This window comes from Hylobates moloch, unplaced genomic scaffold (assembly GCF_009828535.3).
Source record: "Hylobates moloch isolate HMO894 unplaced genomic scaffold, HMol_V3 SCAFFOLD_24, whole genome shotgun sequence".
Classification (NCBI taxonomy): Eukaryota; Metazoa; Chordata; class Mammalia; order Primates; family Hylobatidae; genus Hylobates; species Hylobates moloch.
The window spans coordinates 2,108,780-2,130,447 of NW_026652299.1; the positions used below are offsets into that span (position 1 = coordinate 2,108,780).

General features: G+C 56.1%; 1 protein-coding gene across 1 annotated transcript in view; it reads left to right on the top strand.

The window, feature by feature from the left end:
* Positions 1-2,392: 2,392 nt before the first annotated feature.
* Positions 2,393-21,668, top strand: part of LOC116463021 (kinesin-like protein KIF19) — a 32,992-nt gene continuing 13,716 nt past the window's right edge. Inside the window, exons 1-8 of the mRNA XM_058434437.1 lie at positions 2,393-2,527; positions 5,759-5,869; positions 9,410-9,497; positions 11,093-11,204; positions 11,879-12,038; positions 14,916-15,110; positions 19,341-19,493; positions 20,407-20,529. Of these exons, the coding sequence (XP_058290420.1) occupies positions 2,393-2,527; positions 5,759-5,869; positions 9,410-9,497; positions 11,093-11,204; positions 11,879-12,038; positions 14,916-15,110; positions 19,341-19,493; positions 20,407-20,529 (1,077 nt within the window). The remainder of the gene's footprint in view (positions 2,528-5,758; positions 5,870-9,409; positions 9,498-11,092; positions 11,205-11,878; positions 12,039-14,915; positions 15,111-19,340; positions 19,494-20,406; positions 20,530-21,668) is intronic.

Consider the following 21,668-nt stretch of genomic DNA (forward strand, 5'->3'; position numbering starts at 1 on the left):
TGCTGCACAGCCTTGACCCGGGTGCCAAGAAAGAGATGGATGTGGCCAAACACATGCCCTGGCCTCACACAGCTGAGCTGCTTACAGGAAAGGCATGGTGGCTCTTGGGAGGGCTTGAGTCGCCCACTCTGGCAGGAATAGACCCCCGGGTCCTTTCAGCTCCGTAGTTGGAATCATGAAGTTGGACTTGCCAGGCTTGGCTTGAATGGCTTGGATCTGATTTTAGTGTGATTTCTTTAGTTTTTGCTGTTGTTGTTGAGACAAGGTCTTGTTCTGTTGCCCAGGCTGGAGTGCAATGGCGTGATCTCGGCTCACTGCAACCTCCACCTCCCGGGTTCGAGCAATTCTGCCTCAGCCTCCCGAGTAGCTGGGACTACAGGCGTGCGCCACGCCCGGCCTGGCTTTGGCGTGATCTCTGTTGGTGGAGGAGTGGGTTTCTGTGCTTGGCACCGACAGTGGCTCTGGGCAGTGTTGTCTGGCACTCTGGTTAGCACAGCCTGGCGGGATCAGGCGACCTTGGGGAGCAGGTTCACGATGCGGTGTCTTCCCATGGGCTTGCCGTGGAAAAGGAGCACAGCCTTTAGGTGTTGAATACACCTGAGAGCCAATTGAGCGCTGACTGGGAAGGGAGGAGACGTGGTCACGGGCCAGGCGCGGTGGCTCACTCCTGTAATCCCAGCACTTTGGGAGGCCAAGGCAGGCAGATCACCTGAGGTCAGGAGTTCGAGACCATCCTGGCCAACATGATGAAACCCCGTCTCTACTAAAAATACAAAAATGAGCCACAAAAATGTGGCAGGTGCCTATAATCCCAGCTACTCGGGAGGCTGGGGCAGGAGAATTGCTTGAACCCAGGAAGCGGAGGTTGCAGTGAGCCAAGATTGTACCACTGCACTCCGGCCTGGGTGACAGAAAAAAAAAGTCGCCGTTGGAAACAGCACTTGCGGTCGAAGTTGCTCAAGTTGCCGCGTGAAGCTTCAGCTGCTGCCATTTGTCTGCTTCAAGGGAAAAGCTCCAGGGCCATCCTGGTCTCTGCGTGAGGGGCCCTGGGGTGGGCAGCACCTCTCCTGGGCTCACGGTGGGAGAGGGACCCACCCTGCAAAGAAGAGGGACCAGCCCCTCCACCTGTGTCCCGGTTGGTGTCAGGCCGGCTCATGTGTACCGGGTGAAGCACATGGAAACCCGGGGTTGCCATAGCGAGGGTGGAGACAGGCTGCTGCGGTGTCTGGCGCTGTCCCTGTGTGCAGAGGTGATCGGGAGGGCCACCCTGCTCCTTGAGGCCCCAACCACGTGAGCGGTGCCAGCCCGGCTCCCCCGAGGCCCAGCTGATGTCACCTAGGCGGAGCGGAGCTGAGCGCAGGCAGGTCTCACCTCTGCTGGGATAGCAGGGAGTGTGTCTCCTGTCCATGCCCTCCCGCCAGGCCGCAGGTCCCTCCCCGGTCCGGGGCAGCCCGGCGTTGAGAGATGGAACCCAAAGACCAGCCACTAATGGTGAGCGCCCTCCCTCATGTTCCCGCCCCCCCACAGTGTGAGCACCCGACGCCGCCTACCAAGCCTGCAACCCCAGCGACCCCTCTGCTCTGTTATCAGCCCGGTCTACTCCACCACTTTCCCTCCCTGGGAGCTAGCTGCCCTGCTGTTCCCCACCGCCTCCGCATCCCCGCCTTGAGCCTCCAGGCACCCTCTCCACCGCTAATCCCCATGCTGCTGGCACCTGGGTGTGCGGGCTCTGGGCTCCCCAGCCCCCTCCCTGGGCCCAATCCAGGCCATCTGCTGGGGGACTCAGAGCCTCTGCTAACTGGACAGCAGTGAGCTGAGCTGGGGACTTGCCCCAGGGCTGTAGCTGGGTAAGAAGAAATGCCAGTCATGACTGTCCCTCAGCCACAGCTGCTGTTTCCACCAAAAAATGTGTCCCTTTTATAGAGGGGGAAACGAGTGTCCTGGGGCCACAGCTCCTATGCAGCTGGGGTGGGTTTGAGGCCGGGATCTGGCCCTCAGAATAGGGAGTGGGGATGGCGAGGCCCCCGGTTTCCCCTTGGGGAGGTTTCCCATGAAGGAGCTCAGCATCTCTTCTGGAGGTGGCAGGACCGGGAGGTGAGGGCTTGGGCCGGCATTACCCGTTCTGTGCCCCAACCTCCCCATCTGCTCAGCGAGGGAGGCAACATCTTGTTGGGGGCATGGGCAGCCCCATGGGAGTGAAGTCAGAGCCCACCCTGAGGGGCACGGGGCTGAGCTGCTGCCTTCACCTCTTTACGGAGACTGAGCAGATCCCAGAGCCAGAGGGCCAGGGAGGGCTGGGTCGCGGGGACGGGGGCCTGAGGGTGAAGAGGCTCCCTCAGGGAGACTGAGCAGATCCCAGAGCCAGAGGGCCAGGGAGGGCTGGGCCGCGGGGATGGGGCCTGAGGGTGAAGAGGCCCTGTGCAGCTGCCCTGGTGACCGCCTGCAGGTGGCACTTCGGATCCGCCCGCTCAGTGACGCAGAACTGGAGGAGGGAGCCGTGGTCATCACCCACAAAGTGGGGGACCAGGTGAGGCTGGGGCTCAGGGGGCTCCCTGCTGTCACACGCTCACAGACGGGGCTCTGTCCCGGAGGTGTGGCTGAGACTGACACCAGGCCCACCCCACTGGGCCCAGTTTCTAGTCAGGGTTGGGGGCACACAAAGTCAGGGAGAGATGAGTGCTACCAGGAGAATACAGCAGAGCCCATGGGGGTGGGCAAAGTCAGGGCAGGGGAGCAGGCTGGAGTCTCCCAGCAGGAGCATGCGGGGGGGCCACAGAGCGGGGAGGGGGCTGGGAGGAGGGCAGAGCCTTCAGCAGGCCCAGCTCTGGAATTGCGTGGCTGGAAAGGGCCTGGGTGGCTGCAACTCAGCAGGGAAGGGTGCCAGTATGCTGCCCGGCATGGGGATTTCTGCAGCTTCGAAGCAGGCTAAGAAGCCAAGCTGTTGCCACAGGTTAGGGATGTCTGTGCCCTCGATGGTCACTCATAAGAAGAAATGCCCACTGTGGGGTGGAATCAGTGTTGTCAAGTGGATCAGGTTTTCCCGTTCGTCATTAGAGAGGCAGCTCCATAAGGAATGAGACATGGCCCCTGGGAGTCATGTGCACTCAGGGGCAGAGGACCCTGGGTGGGTCAGAGGGAGCTCCCCGCTGAGCAGGGGGGCCGGTCCTGGTCCCAGGTCAGGAGGCTCAGGGCATCGTTGTCTGCAAGAAGATGAAATGGACAGAAGGTCAGGTGCACAGACATCCCCAGGGGGAGTGGACTGCAGAGGGGGCAGGTGAATCAGTGCTGAGTTCACGGAAAAGCAAACGAAAGAAACCAGACAGGCGTTTACGTCGAGGGGAGACAGGCTCTGCAGGAAAGGACACGGGAGAGGGGGTCGAGACCCAAGGAATCAGCTGAGAGAGTGGGGACAAGGAGGGTGGGAGAGGATGGTGGCTTCACAGGAGCTTTGCAGAGGTCCTGATGCTTTATATGATGCACCTGCATCATGGATAAAAAGAATGGAAGTTGGCCAGGCGCTGTGACTCACACCTGTAATCTGAGCACTTTGGGAGGCTGAGGCTAGTGAATCATCTGGGTTGGGAGTTCGAGACCAGCCTGACCAACATGGAGAAACCTCGTCTCTACTAAAAATACAAAATTAGCCAGGTGTGGTGGTGCCTGCCTGTAGTCCCAGCTACTCCGGAGGCTGAGGCAGGAAAATCACTTGAACCCGGGAGGCAGAGGTTGCGGTGAGCTGAGATTGTGCCATTGCACTCCAGCCTGGACAACAAGAGTGAAACTCCATCTCAAAAAAAAAAAAAAAAAAAAAGAAAGAAAATGGAACTCACGAGAAGGAACAGAGTTTTGCTCTTGTTGCCCAGGCTGGAGTGCAGTGGTGCGATCTCAGCTCACTGCAACCTCTGCCTCACGGTTCAAGCGACTCTCCTGCCTCAGCCTCTTGAGTAGCTGGAATTAACAGGCATCTGCCACCATGCCCTGCTAATTTTTGTATTTTTAGTAGAGACGGGGTTTCACCGTGTTGGCCGGGCTGGTCTTGAATTTGTGACCTCAAATGATCCTCCTGCCTTGGCCTCCCCAAGTGCTAGGATTACAGGCATGAGCCTCCATGCCCAACAAAGCCTGCTTTCTTAACCACCAGTGCCCACCTGCTTCCTGTAGGATTACTCCTGCAGCCCAGGCCTGGCCGATGGCTGGCACACGCGGTGGGGCTGTGTGGACAGGAGCTGCCCAGAGTCATCCTGTCTTTTGATTGTCTCCATCTTTGGAAGGAGAAAAACATAAAGAAAAGGGAGTTAGTTCACTTAGATTGTGGAAAAGTGCTGGCTAGAAGCCAGGAAGCCCCAGGGACCCAGCCCCAGCCCTGCCACTGACTTCCGAGAACCAGTGGCTGGCCCTGGTCTCCTGGGATCTCAGTTTACAAAGCTGTGAGCCAGGGTGGGGTGCGGTGGGCTGTCCGATGGTGGGGTGCTTGGTCCCACCTAGTGGTGCCTCCCTAGACCCTGTGGCTCCTCTTGGCCACTGGGGTCCCCAAGGTCCTCCTAGCCAGGGAACTCCTTGCTGGATTAACCAGCTGAGGGCGAATTTGGTTTCTAATTGTCCTGTGTCCCCCTCCCAATTCCCTGGGAAAGGCTCCTTTGAACCTATCTGTCCCCAGGGACCCGCATACACTTTGCATCATAATTAGGTATTTATATGAGAGGGTCCTGGGGGCGACCTGGCGCTCAGAGAGACAAACAGCAGGGCTGGGGATCTTGGCTGGGTCATCCAGGCTGGAGTGCAGTGATGCGATTACAGCTCACTGCAGCCTTGAACTGCTGGGCTCAAGCAGTCCTCCTGCCTCAGCCTCCCATGTAGCTGGGACCACAGGCATGCACCACCATGCTTGGCTAATTTAACATTTTTTTTTTTTTTTTTTGAGATGGAGTCTTGCTCTCTTGCCCAGGCTGGAGTGCAATGGAACAATCTCAGCTCACTGCAAGCTCCACCTCCCGGGTTCAAGCGATTCTCCTGCCTCAGCATCCTGAGTAGCTGGGATTATAGGAGCCCGCCACCATACCTGGCTAATTTTTTGTATTTTTAGTAGAGATGGGGTTTCACCATGTTGGCCAGGCTGGTCTCGAACTCACGACCTCAGGTGCTCCACCCGCCTTGGCCTCCCAGAGTGCTGGGATTACAGGTGTTATTCACTGTACCTGGCTTGGTCCTTTGTTCTCCCGTTTCCTGTGTGTGGTTCAGCCCCAGTGAGCCACAGGAGACAGGGCCAGGAGAGGAAACACTCAGGGTCACGTGCAGAAACCCTGAGCACAGCAGCCGGGCACCAGCTCGGCACCTCCCATCCCCTTCCCATCCCCACCCCGTGGGTTCATCGAAGGAAGCCCTGGGCCCTTGAGGGAGGCTGGTGGGTGCTGGGCTGCTGTCCTCGATGTGTTTTGACCAAGGTAGCGTTTCCCAGGCGTCAGTGTGGGTGCTGGACTGCAGAGCCCAGCAGGCCTGGGGGAGCTTCCCGCTGTGCTTTGAGGGTGAAATAGCAGTAAACGCTGCTCCTCAGAAGCAAGTGGAGAGGGTGCTGGGCCGGCGGGTGGGTGCAGGCCCCCAACCCTGCTCCTGGCTCAACCACAGAGGCCCGCAGCCCTTCCCGGACCCGGACCCGGACCAAGCTCCTTGGAGGGGTCCAGGGTGGGTGCCAGGCCTGGAGTCCGTCCAGGGTGCAGACCCTGCCCTATCCTGATCAGCCTGGTCGGCTCGTTGCTTGCAGATGGTGGTGCTCATGGACCCCGGCGAGGACCCTGAGGACGTGGCGCGCACACACCGGTCCCGGGAGCGGACCTTCATCTTCCACAGGGTGTTTGACCAGCATGCATCTCAGGTCTCCACCTGCCCCTGCCATCAATGCATCCTCCTCTGGGGCTGGAACCCCCTGGTGAGGACATGGTGGCCAGGCAGTCTCGACCCCGTCTTCTCACGGGGTCTCCCTGAGGACAAGGAGACTGTGCAGAAAGCCCATCCCAGGGGTGGCAGGAGGAGACCCTTTCACAGTGCAGTGGCCACCAGGTTGCGGCTTTGCACGGGCACTTTCATTCATGCACTCAGCCCTTTATTCCACAAAGTGGCCCTGTGTTCCATGGGGCTGGAGCGCAGCCCTGCCTACCCGCCCACATCCTGGCAGGGGGGCCGACCAAATGGAGAAGCAGGCGCGTTGTGAGCACACGGGGTGTCAGCGAGAGCCTGCAGAGGGGCTGGACACTAGACCTGGGGGAGGACAGAGCCAGAGGGACAGGGATCCGGGCGGAGGCTTAATCATGCCCGTTTCACAGCAGAAGCACCCTACAAGAGGTCGCATGGTGAGGCCCGGAGCTGAGCGTTTGGACCCAGAGTCAGATCACACTCCCTCCTAGTCCTCCATGCCAACACCCTCTACTAGGGACAAACACTGTCAATACGTCACCAGACCCCCACCTGGGAGGGGGGCCACAAAGGGGAGCCAGGACCCAGGGATGGGTGATGGAGTGAGGGGCACCCCTTGCTGAGTGGGGCAGGTGGGATTTGAACCCTGGCCTCCTGAACTAGGAGCGACAGACCATCACCAGGGTGAGCAGTCGGGAGATGTTTGGCCCCAAGACAAAGCTCAGCGGAGGACTTTATGCTCCTTCCAGGTCCTGCAGCCAAGTGACTTCCGTTCCTGTGGTGAAGGGTAAAATCAGGGCTCCCCATGCCCTCTGCACCCCACCTTCCTTTAACTTCTTTTTTTTTCTTTTTTTTTTTTTTTTTGAGACAGGGTCTCACTCCATCACCCAGGCTGGAGTGCAGTGGTGCTATCTCGGCTCACTGCAACCTCCACCTCCCTGGTTCAAGCAATTCTCCTGCCTCAGCCTCCCGAGTAGCTGGGATTACAGGCGCCTGCCACCATACCTGGCTAATTTTTGTATTTTCAGTAGAGATGCGGTTTCACCACGTTGGCCAGGCTGGTCTTGAACTCCTGACCTCAAGTGATCAGCCCGCCTCAGCCTCCCAAAGTGCCAGGATTACAAGTGTGAGCCACCGTGTCTGGCCCCCACCTTTAACTTCTGAGAAGCCACGGGCCCCAGGTGTGCACAGCTGTCCCCGAGTGACCAAAGATGGTTGCAGAACAAATCACTCCAAAGCCAAGTGGCTTAGAACTGTCATTGATAATCGTCTTGCACAGTTCTGCGGGCTGACCCGGACCTGCTGGGCAGCAATCTGATGTCAGGGGGCTGCGGTCATCTGGGCCACGTGTCCACGGTGGTCTGTTCACACGACTCTCAGTGGATGCTGGAGATGGCTTGGCCTTCCGCTGGGGCTGTCGACATGAGATCGTACAGATGTCTCCTCCGTGTGGCTTGAGCCTCCTCAAAGCATGGCAGCCTGGGGGCTCCAAGAAGGCCAGGTGGAAGCCACCAGGTCTATTGGAGGCATGGCCTTGCCTCTGCCACCCTTTGCTGGCCAAGCCAGTCCTAAGCCTGGCCAGGTTCAAGGGGAGGAGAATGAGACTCAGCTTCCCAGTTGAGAAGTGGCAAAGAAGCTGTGGCCATCGTTAACCTACCACCCAAGTCCTCTCGTCTTCCCACTGGAGCCTGGCCACTGGATTCACATGGAGAGCTTCTCGGGAAGGATGCCGGGTGCAGGAAATGGGCCCGCTTAGAACACTTAGGCCGCCTGTTGGCACCAGGAGCTTAACCCCTGGATTCGGGACTCAGCGTGAAGATAGAGGATTCGCTAGCAACGGCAGCTCCAGCTGCTGTCTCAGAAAACAGCTTCTGTCACTCTCCAGATCTGAACGGCATGGAAAGTTACAAGGGCCCAATCGTTGACATTTATTAAGGCCAAGCGCAGTGGCTCACGCCTGTAGTCCCCACACATTCGGAGGCCAAGGCAGGAGGATCACCTGAGCCCAGGAGTTTGAGATCAGCCCAGATGACATAGAGAGATTTCATCTGTACAAAGAAAGGTTTTTTTTTTTTTTTTAGATTAGCTGGGCATTGTGGCACATGCCTGTAAGTCTCAGCTACTTGGGAAGCTGAGGTGGGAGCATCTCTTGAGCCCGGAGTACAAGGCCTCAGTGAGCTGTGATCGTGCCACTGCACTCCAGCCTGGGTGACAGAGCAAGACTCTGTCTCAACACAAAACAAAAACGTACTTACTGAGTGGCTACAACACACCAAGGGCTGTGTTCAGGGCCTGGCACACACTGCTTCACAAGCCCCACAGCCACCCCATGACTCACACAGCAACAGGTCCTTGCTTTACAGATGAGGAAGCTGAGGCTTGGGGAGGCTGACGCCCTACCCAGGTCTCTACAGCTACAGGGCTGTGGACCCAGGATTCGGTCCCAGCCATGTATGTCCAAAGCCAGAGGTAAGTGGTGCTGGCCTCGGAGCCTGTGCAGCCTGGGCACAGAAGCGGCTTCTTCCCTCTGGAAGCTCAGTGAACAGCCAGGGCTTCTGGGATATTTAAATGACACAAAGGCCCTGGAGGGGGCGCCAGAGATGCAGAGGAAGGGACTGCTGCTTCTATCAAGTCCAGCCAAACCTACACACCCTCATGCACCAGCCCTGGAGGTGTCCTTGCTTGAATGCCCCTGTGGACAGGGAGATCACCACCTATCTTCCTAATGCTGGGTATTGCTGCCTATGTCAACTTCTGCCAGCCTGAAACTTTCACTCCCTGGTCCTAGTTCTGTCCCAGAAAGAGGAGTCATGGTGCTCTTTCCAGACTCACAAGTCTGTTGCCACCTTGAGCCCTTTGCCACTCTCTTCTTTCTTCTGTTCTTTTTTCTTTCTTTTTTGAGATAGGATCTTGCTCTGCTGCCCAGGCTGGAGTGCAGTTGTGCCATCACAGCTCACTGCAGTCTGAACTCCTGGGCTCAAGCAATCCTCCTGCTTTAGTCTCCTAAGTACCTGGGACTACAAGCCTGCACCACCATGCCTGGCTTTATTTATTTATTTATTTATTTATGATGGAGTCTCACTCTGTCGCCTAGGCTGGAGTGCAGTGGCGCGATCTCGGCTCACTGCAAGCTCTGCCTCCCGGGTTCACCCCATTCTCCTGCCTCAGCCTCCTGAGTAGCTGGAACCACAGGTGCCCGCCACCACGCCCGGCTAATTTTTTGTATTTTTCGTAGGGATGGGGTTTCACCATGTTAGCCAGGATGGTCTTGATCTCCTGACCTCGTGATCTGCCCGCCTCAGCCTCCCAAAGTGCTGGGATTACACCGTGCCCGGCCGTGCCCGTGCTCTTTTTAGCCTTCCCTCCCCTGAGTATGGCTCTGTATCTGTCCGGAGGGCTTGGAACCTGTGCAGACACCACACACCTGTCCTCTGCAAACGGCCAGGCCCCCTGACTGTGGCGGGGCTGTCTGTGTGAATCTCGGTCCTCTGTCTCTCCACAGGAAGACGTGTATGCTGCCACCATCCAGCATTTGGTGGAAGGCGTCATCTCTGGGTACAACGCGATGGTGTTTGCCTACGGCCCCTCAGGTACCATCAAGGGCAGTGTCCCAGGAGTAATCGGGGACTGTGACAGCAGGGTCTCGCTCTGTTGCCCGGGCTGGAGTGCAGTGGCACAGTCACAGCTCACTGAAAGCCTCGACCTCCCGGCCTCAGGCAATCCTCCCACCACAGCCTCCCAAGTAGCTGGGACTGCAGGCATGTACCACCATGCCCGGCTAACCTTTGTATTTTTTGTAGAGATGAGGTCTCCGTATGTTGCCCAGGCTTGTCTTGAACTCCTGGGCTCAAGCGATCCTACTGCCTCTGCCTCCCTAAGTTCTGGGATTACAGGAGTGAGCCACCATGCCCAGCCTGGTACTCTTCTTTTTTTTTTTTTTTTTTTTTTGGGGTTTTTTTTTCTTTGTCACCGCGGCGGGGGGGGGGTGGTGCCATCTCGGCTCACTGCAACCTCTGCCTTCCAGGTTCAAGCAATTCTTCTGCCTCAGCCTCCCGAGTAGCTGGGACTACAGGCGTGTGCCGCCATGCCTGGCTAATTTTTTGTATTTTTAGTAGAGACACGGTTTCATCATGTTAGCCAGGATGGGCTCGATCTCCTGACCTTGTGATCTGCCTACCTCGGCCTCCCAAAGTGCTGGGATTACAGGTGTGAGCCACCGTGCCTGGCCTTCTTCTTTCCTTTTCTTTCTTTCTTTCTTTTTTTTTTTTTTGAGACGGACTTTTGCTCTGTCACTGAGGCTGGAGTGGTGCAGTGGTGCGATCTCAGCTCACTGCAACCTCTTCCTCCCAGGTTCAAGCAATTCTCCTGCCTCAGCCTCCTGAGTACCTGAGATTACAGGTGCCTGCTACCACACCTGGCTAATTTTTTGAGCTCAAGTGATCCTCCTGCCTCTGCCTCCCTAAATTCTGGGATTACAGGCATGAGCCACTGCGCCTAGCCTCTTTTTTCTTTTGAGACAGGGTCTCTCACTCTGTTGCCCAGGCTGGAGTACAGTGGTGCGGTCATAGCTCACTGTAGCCTTGACCTGCTGGGCTCAAGTGATCCTCCTGCCTCACCCTCCCAAGTAGCTGGGACTACAGGTGTATTCTACCACACCCAGCTAATTTTTCTATCTTTTGTAGAGATGGGGTTTCACCACGTTGCCCAAGCTAGTTTTGAACTCCTGGGCTCAAGTGATGCACCTGCCTCAGCCTTCCAAAGTGCTGAAATTACAAATGTGAGCCACCACATCCAGCTCTTTTTTTTTTTTTTTTAGATGGAGTTTCGCTCTTCTTGCCCAGGCTGGAGTGCAACGGCTCAATCTCAGCTCACCGCAAGCTCCACCTCCCAGGTTCAAGCGATTCTTCTGACTCAACCTTCTCAGTAGTTGCGATTACAGGCGTGTGCCACCGCGCCCAGCTAATTTTTTGTATTTAGTAGAGACGGAGTTTCACCATATTGGTCAGGCTGGTCTTCAACTCCTAACTTCAGGTGGTCCACCCGCCTTAGCCTCCCAAAGTGCTGGGATTACAGGTGTGAGCCACTGCGCCCAACTCTCTTTTAATGGCCAGCACTTCCAGGTGAAGCATCTCAGCCCACCTCGGGAGTCCCCCAACCCTGGCAGGTGTTTCTGCTCCTCCTCCAGGTGCGGGGAAGACCCACACCATGCTGGGTGTGGACGCGGAGCCTGGCATCTACCTGCAGACCCTCACTGACCTCTTCCAGGCCCAGGATATACTGTCCATGTTTTCCTCGAGGTGAGCCTGCCTTGATTGCCTTGTCTGCAAAAGGGTGATGGACCAGAGAAAACAATTTTTTTGAGATAGAGTCTTGCTCTGTCACCCGGGCTGGAATGCAGTGGTGCAATCTCCACTCACTGCAACCTCCACCTCCCGGGTTCAAGCAGTTCTCCTGCCTCAGCCTCTCAAGTAGCTGAGATTACAGGCATCCGCCACCACGCCTGGCTAATTTTTGTATTTTAGTGGAGACAGGGTTTCACCATGTTGGCCAGGCTGATCTCGAATTCCTGACCTCAGGCGATCCACCTGCCTCAGCCTCCCAAAGTGCTGGGATTACAGGCATGAACCACCGCACCTGGCCACTTTTTTTTTTCTTGAGACAGAGTCTCGCTCTGTTCCCCAGGCTGGAGTGCAGTGGCACAATCTCGGCTCACTGCAAGCTCCGCCTCCTGGGTTCATGCCATTCTCCTGCCTCAGCCTCTTGAGTAGCTGGGACTACAGGCATCCGCCACCACCCCCGGCTAATTTTTTGTATTTTTAGAAGAGACGGGGTTTCACTGTGTTAGCCAGGATGGTCTTGATCTCCTGACCTCGTGATCCAGCTGCCTCGGCCTCCCAAAGTGCTGGGATTACAGGTGTGCACCACCATGCCTAGCCGCCTGGCCAGTTCCTGTAATTCTTTTGCACCAAAGCTACTTTGCTCCCAGGCTTTCTGTTCCACCCCAGATTTACAACAAAGTGATCCGGGACCTCCTGAACCCATCCTCGGAATTTCTGGACCTCAGGGAAGATTCCAGGGGCAGCATCCAGATTTCAGGCATCACGGAGGTCTCCACCTCAAATGCACACGAGGTGAGGGTCACGGGGGCCCACAGAAGCAGACGTGGCTGAGCCACGGCAGCCACACACATGCCAGAGCTCACGAGGTCCTCCTTCAGGTTCACTGAGCAGAGACAGACTCGCAGTTCTCCTGTTGTTTCCAAGTGCGGACCTGATCTGGGGGGTCGGCACCCTTGGCTCCGGCCTTCTGCCCAACGCTCAGGGCACTGTCACTGACAGAGCCCACACTCTTGCCTCTGCCTCCAGAGGCAGGCTCGGGATCCTTTTCAACACGGCACTCCAGGGCCGGGCGCAGTAGCTCATGCTTGTCATCCCAGCACTTTGGGAGGTCGAGGTGAGTGGATCGTCTGAGCTCAGGAGTTTCAGCCACTGCACTCCAGCCTGGGCAGCATGGTGAGACCCAGTCTCTACTAAAAATAGAAAAATTACTTGGGCATGGTGATGGGCACCTGTAGGCCCAGCTACTCGGGACGCTAAAGCACGAGAATTGCTTGAACCCAGGAGGCAGAGGTTGCAGTGAGCCGAGATTGTGCCACTGCACTCCAGCCTGGGTGACAGAGCGAGACTCTGTCTCAAAAAATAAAATTAAGGCCAGGTGCGGTGGCTCACGCCTATAATCCCAGCACTTTGGGAGGCCCAGGCAGGCAGATCACAAGGTCAGGAGACCGAGACCATCCTGGCTAACACGGTGAAACCCCGTCTCTACTAAAAATACAAAAAATTAGCCGGGCATGGTGGCGGGTGCCTATAGTCCCAGCTACTGGGGAGGCTGAGGCAGGAGAATGGTGTGAACCTGGGAGGCAGAGCTTGCAGTGAGCGGAGATCGCGCCACTGCACTCCAGCCTGGGCAACAGAGTGAGACTCCGTCTCAAATAAATAAATACATAAAATAAAAAACACAGCACTCCAGCCAGTCACAACCCTCCGAGCTGGCTCACGTCTGAAACCTGTTTGCTATCCCTGATGCTAAGAATCACTCTGGTAACACGGGCATGGAAGCTGTAAACATCTCCCCGCTGGCTGTCTTTCCTTCCAGCTCTGCTCTCTGAGCCACACCCAGCACTACCAGCAGCGTGCGCTTCCTGAGACAGATCTGGCTGCGCATCTTGTTTGCTCACAAAATTCAACAGCTCCCTGTGGCCTCCAGAATGAGTGTAGACCCAGCCCCTAATGACCATGTGCTCCAGCCATGCTGGCACCAGAATCCACAGGCCCTTACCATTGTCCCTCACGGGCTGGAGTTGTGGGGGAGCCTTCTGGCCTACTCTTGTTTTCTGTTTTTGTTTGTTCGTTTGTTTTTGAGACAGAATCTCGCTCTGTTGCTCAGGCTGGAGTGCAGTGGCACAATCCCAGCTCATTGCAGCTTTGAACTCCTGGGCTCAAGTGATCCTCCTGCCCCAGCCTTCCAAGTAGCTAGGATTATAGGTGCCTGCCATCACGCCCAGCTAATTTTTTTTGTATTTTTAGTACAGACAGGGTTTTACCATGTTGCCAGGCTGGTTGTGAACTCCTGACCTCAAGTGATCCACCTGCCTTGGCCTCCCACAGTGCTGGGATTACAGTCATGAGCCACCACACCTGGCCCTGCCTCAGCCTTCTGAGTAGCTGAGACTATGGACACGTGCCACCATGCCCAGCTAATTCTTAATTTAATTTTTTTTGTAGAGACAATGTATTGCCATGTTGCCCAGGCTGGTCTCAAACTCCTAGGCTCAAGTGATCCTCCCGCCTTAGCCTCCCAAAGTATTGGGATTACAGGTGTGATCCACTGCACCCAGCTCTGTTCTTTTTCTTTTCTTTTCTTTTCTTTTTTTTTGAGATGGAGTCTCACTCTGTTGCCCAGGCTGGAGTGCAGCAGCATGATCTTGGCTCACTGCAACCTCCACCTCCTAGGTTCAAGCAATTCTCCTGCCTCAGCTTCCCAAGGAGCTGGGACTACAGGAGCCCACCACCATGCCCAGCTAATTTTTGTATTTTTAGTAGAGACAGGGTTTCACCATGTTGGCCAGGATGGTCTTAATCTCTTGACCTCGTGATCTGCCCGCCTCGGCCTCCCAAAATTTTGAGATTACAGGCATGAGCCACTGCAACTGGCTGGCTCTGTTCTTTAATAACAGCGACTATATCACTTTTCTCCCCATATATATTCTATAGTCCTGGCATGAGGGTAGTGCATAGTAGGTGCTCAGCAGAGGCTCAATGGCATGACTTTTTTTTTTTTTTTGAGACGGAGTTTTGCTCTTGTTGCCCAGGCTGGAGTGCAATGGCACCATCTCGGCTCACAGCAACCTCCACTTCCCGGGTTCAAGCCATTCTCCTGCCTCAGCCTCTGGAGTAGATGGGATTACAGGCCTGTGCCACCACACCCGGCTAATTTTGTATTTTTAGTAGAGACGGGGTTTCTCCATGTTGGTCAGGCTTGTCTCGAACTCCAGACCTCAGGAGATCCGCCTGCCTCAGCCTCCTGAAGTGCTGGGATTACAGGCGTGAGCCACCGTGCCCAGCATGATTTTTAAAGCTGCCTGCATGGCAAATGTGTTTCAGCCCATCCGCCAACTCCAGCAAATCAATACAACTGGCTGGAGTTCTGTACTGAAAAGGGTCCTGGGGCTGCTCTGGGCTCTGAAGAAGAGGTGGGCAATCCATTGGTGATGTCTGCCACAGGTAGAAGAAAGAGAGGGGTCAGTGCCAGTGTTAGGGATCTGCCATTTCTTTCAAATCAACTCAATCGATCAGTTCTTGCTGCACACCAGAAGCTGCTTCTACCTGATGGGGTCCTGCTGTAAGCATCCCAGCCACAGGGGCCCCACAGCTCCTACTCTTGCCCAGGTGTTCCTGGAGGGCATATGTCGCCCCTGACCTCCCGCCTGCCTCTGCCTCTGTCCTCAGATCATGCAGCTCCTCACCAAAGGCAACCGGCAGCGCACTCAGGAGCCCACGGCCACCAACAAGACATCGTCCCGCTCCCACGCCGTGCTGCAGGTCACCGTGCAACAGCGGAGCCGCAGCACAGACTTGGCGGAGGAGGTGCACGTGGGGAGGCTCTTCATGCTGGACCTGGCAGGCTCGGAGCGGGCATCCCAGGTTCCAGTCCCTGTTCGTTTGTTTGTTTCTCGAGACATGCTCTGTCATCCAGGCTGGAGTGCAGTGGTGCCGTCATAGCTCACTGCAGCCTCAGGTTCTCTGGCTCAAGCTGTCCTCCTGCCTCAGCCTCCAGAGTACCTGGGACCACGGGCGCATGCCACCATGCCCAGCTAATTTCAAAAATATTTCAGGAGATACAGAGTCTCACTATGTTACCCAGGCTAGTCTCAAACTCTTGGACTCACGTGATCCTTCTGCCTCGGCCTCTCAAAGTGCTGGGGTTACAGGCGTGAGCTTCCGCACTTGGCTGTCAGTCCCTCTGACTTGCCTCCACCCTTTTCAAATCCATGATAATTACTCGCTTTGTGTCTGTCCCCCTCGAGGCTGTGAGCAGGACCTTGTCTATCTTCCAGCCGCACCTTCAGCACCTAGAACAGTACCTGGCCCAGAGGCGATGCTCGCTAGTTGCTTGGTGAGTGAATGAATCCTCGACAGGAGTGGGCGAGGTGGCCCACGGAGCCAGTGTTCATGGAGGGCGTCCTGCCTGCCAGGCCCTTCCTGGGTGCTCGAGACACCAAGACAGACAGCACCCAGACTTGCCCTCCAGGAGCTCAGAGCCCCCCAGGGAGACAGACGTCTGAGCAGAGAATGACAGCACAGGGAGGCACATATTTTAAGATTCCAGGTGCACAGAGGCCACAGGAGCCCAGGGGAGGAAGGGGTGGAGGCGGTGGGTGTCAGGGTGAGCCTGAAAGGGTCATTAGGAGACTGAGGGTATAAGAAAGAATGTTCCAGTTGGGGGGAAGGTATGAGCAGAGCTGGTGGGAGGATGGTGAGATTCACCACGGTGTGAGGCGGCTGCAGGCCCGGCTCATTGTCACTGCTGGGGACCAGCCCCAACCCCCTACCCTAAGCCCCGGCTCATCTGTCATTGGCTGCACCTGTCGCAGAGGGTGGGCGTTGTGCCCACTGCCTGTTGCCCCCGTGGCCTGAGCATTTCTCAAGGGATGGACCCAGCCAGGGCCAGGGACAGAGAAGGGACTGGATGAAGGTGGTGTCAGGATAAAAATGACATTATCAAGAAGTGACATTTTAGGCCAGGCACGGTGGCTCACGCCTGTAATCCCAGCACGTTGGGAGGCCGAGGCGGGCAGATCACGAGGTCAAGAGATCAAGACTGTCCTGGCTAACATGGTGAAACCCTGTCTCTACTAAAAATGCAAAAAAATTAGCCGGGTGTGGTGGCAGGCGCCTGTAGTCCCAGCTACTTGGGAGGCTGAGGCAGCAGAATGGCATGAACCTGGGAGGCGGAGCTTGCAGTGAGCCGAGATCGCGCCACTACACTCCAGCCTCGGTGACAGAGCAAGACTCCGTCTCAAAAAAAAAAAAAGTGACATTTTCGGTCAGTGTAATCTCAGCACTTTGGGAGGCTGAGGTGGGCGGATCACTTGAGGTCAGGAGTTCGAGACCAGCCTGGCCAACATGGCCAAATCCCATCTCTACAAAATCAGCTGGGTGTGGTAGCACATGCCTATAATCCCAGATACCCAGGAGGCTGAGGCGGGAGAATCGTTTGAACCCGGGAGGCAGAGGTTGCAGTGAGCCAAGATTGCACCACTGCACTCCAGCCTGGGCCACAAGAGCAAAACTCCATCTCAAAAAAAAAAAAAAAAAAAAAAAAAAGAAGTGACATTTCCATGCCCCTTTAACACACCAGGCACTTAACATCCAGTAGTTGGTGCAGAACCAGGCGGTGGCCCCGTGCCTGTTTCCCGACACAGAGGCTGTGGCTCAGGAGTGATGTCACTCACTGTACACAATGATATTGAGTGGCAGGAGGACCTGAGCTTTGAACCTGGGGAAGTCTGGCCCCAGACCTCCTGCAGCTGTGATATTTGTCCTCCGATGTTCATGCTGAGCGCTTTGTCTCCCTGGGGTTTGAACGACTGCTGAGTTGTTTTGCTCATTCGGTCACTCCCTGCACTGCGCCTGGCCATGCCCCTGGTGCTGGGGCTACTGAAACCGGCAGGGCTAGGGGCCCAGCATCAGGCTGCTCTAAGATAGAGGGGATTAGTAGGAAACTTGAGGTGCAGTGAGCCCAGCAGATCAGTAGACGGCTGCCGTGGAAAAGGTCGCCTGTTACTCACAGATCCCAAGAGGATGGGGCAGGGCATGCCACGGGCCACACGGAGACACACCAAGGTTGGTCAGGAGGGAGAGGAGGATGGGGACGTGGGTGAGAACCCCAGGATGGTCAGGAGGGAGAGGAGGAGGGGGAAGTGGGTGAGAGCCCGAGGACGGCCAGAAGGGAGAGGAGGAGGCGGATGTGGGTGAGAGCCCTCGTGGTGGCTTTCACAGGAAGGAGCAGGCAAGGCCGGGTAAGCAGGCTTAGGGTTGGCTGTTTGGGTAATTTCAGCAGGCTCCAGGGCCTGGGGGCTGTCCTTGGTTATCTGGTAACTGGCCCTGGGTGACAAGGGCAGCCAGATGGTGGCCAAGTGTGAGAGCCTGGTAGAGGAAGAGTGGAGGAGTGGGCTCTGGATTGGTTGCTTTGTAGGTGAAAGGTGTGCTCACAGGTGAGCCGCTTACTGCCTCTAGGAACCGACTAGCCCTGGGAGGACCGGTCCCTCCAGGGTCAAGGCCCCAGATGTCAAAGCAGTGGAATATAGGAAAGAAAAAGGCAAAAAGACTCAGACAGGTGGGGGCACAGACAGTTTCCTACAGACACAGCTGAGTGTGAAGGCGGAAACAACACCCGGCCCTGGGCAGGAGTGAGGAGGCCAACCTGGCCAGCTGGACTTGGCTGTGTCCTCCGGAGACGAAGTGGAGACCAGCCTCCTGGGGTCTAGTTCTGCAGGGGTCACCAGGCAGGGAGTCCAGGCCTTGTGTCCTCGTTCTGGCTCTGCTCCAACTTGCGGTGTGTGTTTGGGAGGCGCTGTCTCAAAAAAAAAAGTTAGGGGAGGGATTATAGTAGTACCTGCCTCATAGGGTCTTGGTGCTTTAGCTGTACATTCAGCGGCCTAGGTGGGCTGCGTTTGGGGGTGCTTGGCTCTCACAGACTATTTTTACATAGAAAAGCACTCACAAAAGAGTTTGCTCCAGTGCACAAGTCCTCCAAGAAAGGCCCAACCCGGCTAGGTGCAGTGGCTCAAGCCTGTAATCCCAGCACTTTGGGTGGCTGTAGTCCCAGCTGCTAAGGGAGCTGAGGTGGGAGGATTGTTTGAGCCCAGGAGGTCGAGGCAGCAGTGAGCCATAATTGCGCCCCTGCACTCCAGCCCAGGTGACAGAATGAGACTCTGTCAAAAAACAAAGAAAAACCTGGAGTTGTTCTGCACAGACTTCCCTCTGATCTATCTTTACTTTATTTATTTAGAGACGGAGTCTCACTCTGTCACTCAGGCTGGAGTGCAGTGGCATGATCTTGGCTCACCGCAACCTCTGCTTCCTGGGTTCAAGTGATTCTCCTACCTCAGCCTCCTGAGTAGCTGAGATCATAGGCGCCCACAACCACGCCCGGCATTTTTTTTTTTTTTTGGAGACAGAGTCTTGCTCTGTCGCCCAGGCTGGAGTGCAGTGAGTGGCGCGATTTCGGCTTACTGCAACCTCTGCCTCCCAGGTTCAAGCGATTCTCCTGCCTCAGCCTCCTGAGTAGCTGGGACTACAGGCCTGTGCCATGATGCCCGGCTAATTTTTGTATTTTTAGTAGAGACAGGGTTTCACTATATTGGCCAGGCTGGTCTCGAACTCCTGACCTCGTGATCTGCCCGCCTCAGCCTCCCAAAGTGCTGGGATTACAGGCGCCCGCCACTGTGCCCGACTTTTTTGTATTTTTAGTAGAGACGGGGTTTCACTATGTTGGCCGGGCTGGTCTCGAACTCCTGACCTCAGGTGATCTGCCCGCCTTAGCCTCCCAAAGTGCTAGGATTACAGGCGTGAGCCACTGCTCTGGCCGGTCTTTACCTCATTTAGTGATGAGCATCTTTTCAACACCGGCCGAGATCTCTGCATCGTGGCTTCCGGTGACTGTAGCGTAGTGTTCCTCCCACGGCATGCTACATCCCCAGGGGGTTCACGAGTGTAATCAGTGCCTGAGAGCTCGAGCGCCTAGGGCTGGCGGGGGGGCGGGGTTATTCCACCCTCTGGGCCTCAATCCCCTCCCTGGGAACCCGGATGGGGCTTGGGAGCTAGGAAGGACTAAGACCTCTCCTCTCAGCCTGGCCCCTCGCTGCGCAGACGCAAAACCGAGGCAAGAGGATGAAGGAGGGCGCGCACATGAACCGCTCGCTGCTGGTCCTGAGCAACTGCATCAACGCGCTCAGCGAGAAGGGCGGCAGCCGGGCGCAGTACGTGAACTTCCGGGACAGCAAGCTCACGCGCCTGCTGAAGGTGGGTGCTGCGGGCTCCGGAGGGTGGGCGCAGGCCCTGCACTGTCAGGAGGTACCAGCCAGGAGAGAGGCCAGACCTGGGTGAGGGACAGAAAAGACGGTAGATGCCATCTCTAGTCACTGCCTGACTCCCCCGGAAGTATGATCCGGCTTGTGCTTGCATACCCCTGGTGAGAGGGAGCTCACCACCCATCCACAGCTGCCTCCCCATCATGGAGGGCTCTGACCGTGAGAAAACTCCCCTTTATTCTGAGTTGAATGGCGGCACTTCCATTCCATAGCAAGGTGGGGTATGAATTAACACAGAGATAAAACAGTAGGCCAGGTGCAGTGGCTCACACCTGTAATCCTAACACTTTGGGAGGCCAAGGTGGGTGGATCACCTGAGGTCAGTAGTTTGAGACTAGCCTGGCCAACGTCGGGAAATCCTGTCTCTACTAAAAATACAAATAATTAGGCGTGGGATTACACACCTGTAATCCCAGCTACTTGGGAGGCTGAGGAAGGGGAATCGCTTGAACCCAGGAGGCAGAGGTTGCAGTGAGCTGAGATGGCGCCACTGCACCCCAGCCTGGGTGACAGAGTGACAGTCCATCTCAAAAGCAAACAAACAAACAAACAACAACAACAACAACAATAAAATGGTAATAAATGTTTCTGTAAACTCGACCCCTTGGTCCAATCTGCTCTCGTCAGAACTGATGTCAGACGGGGTGGGCCTGGAACAGGTCTCACTTCATCCTCACGGTCACCTCCCTGAGGACTGACCCCTGGGTTCTGGCACTAGCTGCCCTTTCCAGGGCTTGGAGCTGGAATCTCAGACGTCCTGGTGACGGCTGGGGCAGGGCCAGTGCCCCTGGGCAGGCGGGGCCCTGAGGCTCCCCTCATCCCACTTGGCGGTTCCCCCTGAACAGGATGCCCTGGGCGGGAATAGCCGCACAGCGATGATTGCTCACATCAGCCCAGCCAGCACCTGCTTTGAGGAGTCTCGGAATACACTGCTGTACGCCTACAGGGCCAAGAACATCAAGACGAGGGTGAGGCGCAGGCATTTGGACTTCAGATTTCTAAGTGTGCAGCCAGTGGCATTAAGTACATTCACGTCTTTGTGCAGCCATTACCACCATCCATTTCTAGAACTTTCTCGTCCTCCTAAACTGAAGCTCCACACTTTTTTTTTTTTCCTTTTTTTGAGACAGGGTCTGGCTCTGTCATCCAAGCTGGAGTGCAGTGATACCATCACGGCTCACTGCAGCCTTGACCTCCTGGGCTCAAGCCATCCTCCTGCTTCAGCCTCCCAAGCAGCTGGGACTACAGGTACGCACCACCATGCCCAGTTAATTGTTCAATTTTTTATAGAGACAGGATCTCCCTGTGTTGCTCAGGCTGGTCTTGAACTGCTGGGCTCAAGTGATCCTCCTGTGTCGGCCTCCCACAATGCTGGGATTACAGGTGTGTGAGCCACTGTGCCCGGACTCTGCACCCAGTAAACCGTAACTCCCCACCCCTCACCCAGCCGCTGGTACCCTGCATTCTACCTTCCGTCTCTATGAATTTGAGGACTTGAGGGACCTCATGTACGTGGGTTTTTTGTTTGTTTGTTTTTAGATGGAGTTTCACTCTGTCGCCCAGGCGTGAGTGCAGTGGCACGATCTTGGCTCACTGCAACCTCCACCTGCCAGGTTCAAGCAATTCTCCTGCCTCAGCCTCCCGAGTAGCTGGGACTACAGGCATGTGCCACCATGCCTGGCTACTTTTTGTATTTTTATTGGAGACAGGATTGCATCATGCTGGCCAGGCTGGTTTCAAACTCCTGACCTTGTGATCTCCCTGCCTTGGCCTCCCAAAGTGCTGGTGCTGGGATTATAGGCATGAGCCACCGTGCCCGGCCTTAGGTGGTTTTTTTTTTTTTTTTTTTTTGCCCAGGCTGGAGTGCAGTGGTGCGATCTCGGCTCACTGCAACCTCTGCCTCCCGGGTTCAAGTGATTCTCCTGCCTCAGCCTCCCAAGTAGTTGGGACTTTTTTTTTTTTTTTTAAGTGGAGACGGGGTTTCACTGTGTTGGCCAGGCTGGTCTCAAACTCCTGACCTCAAGTGGTCTGCCTGCCTTGGCCTCCCAAAGTGCTGGGATTACAGGCGTGAGCCACCGCACCTGGCCAAGGACCTCATGTAGGTGGA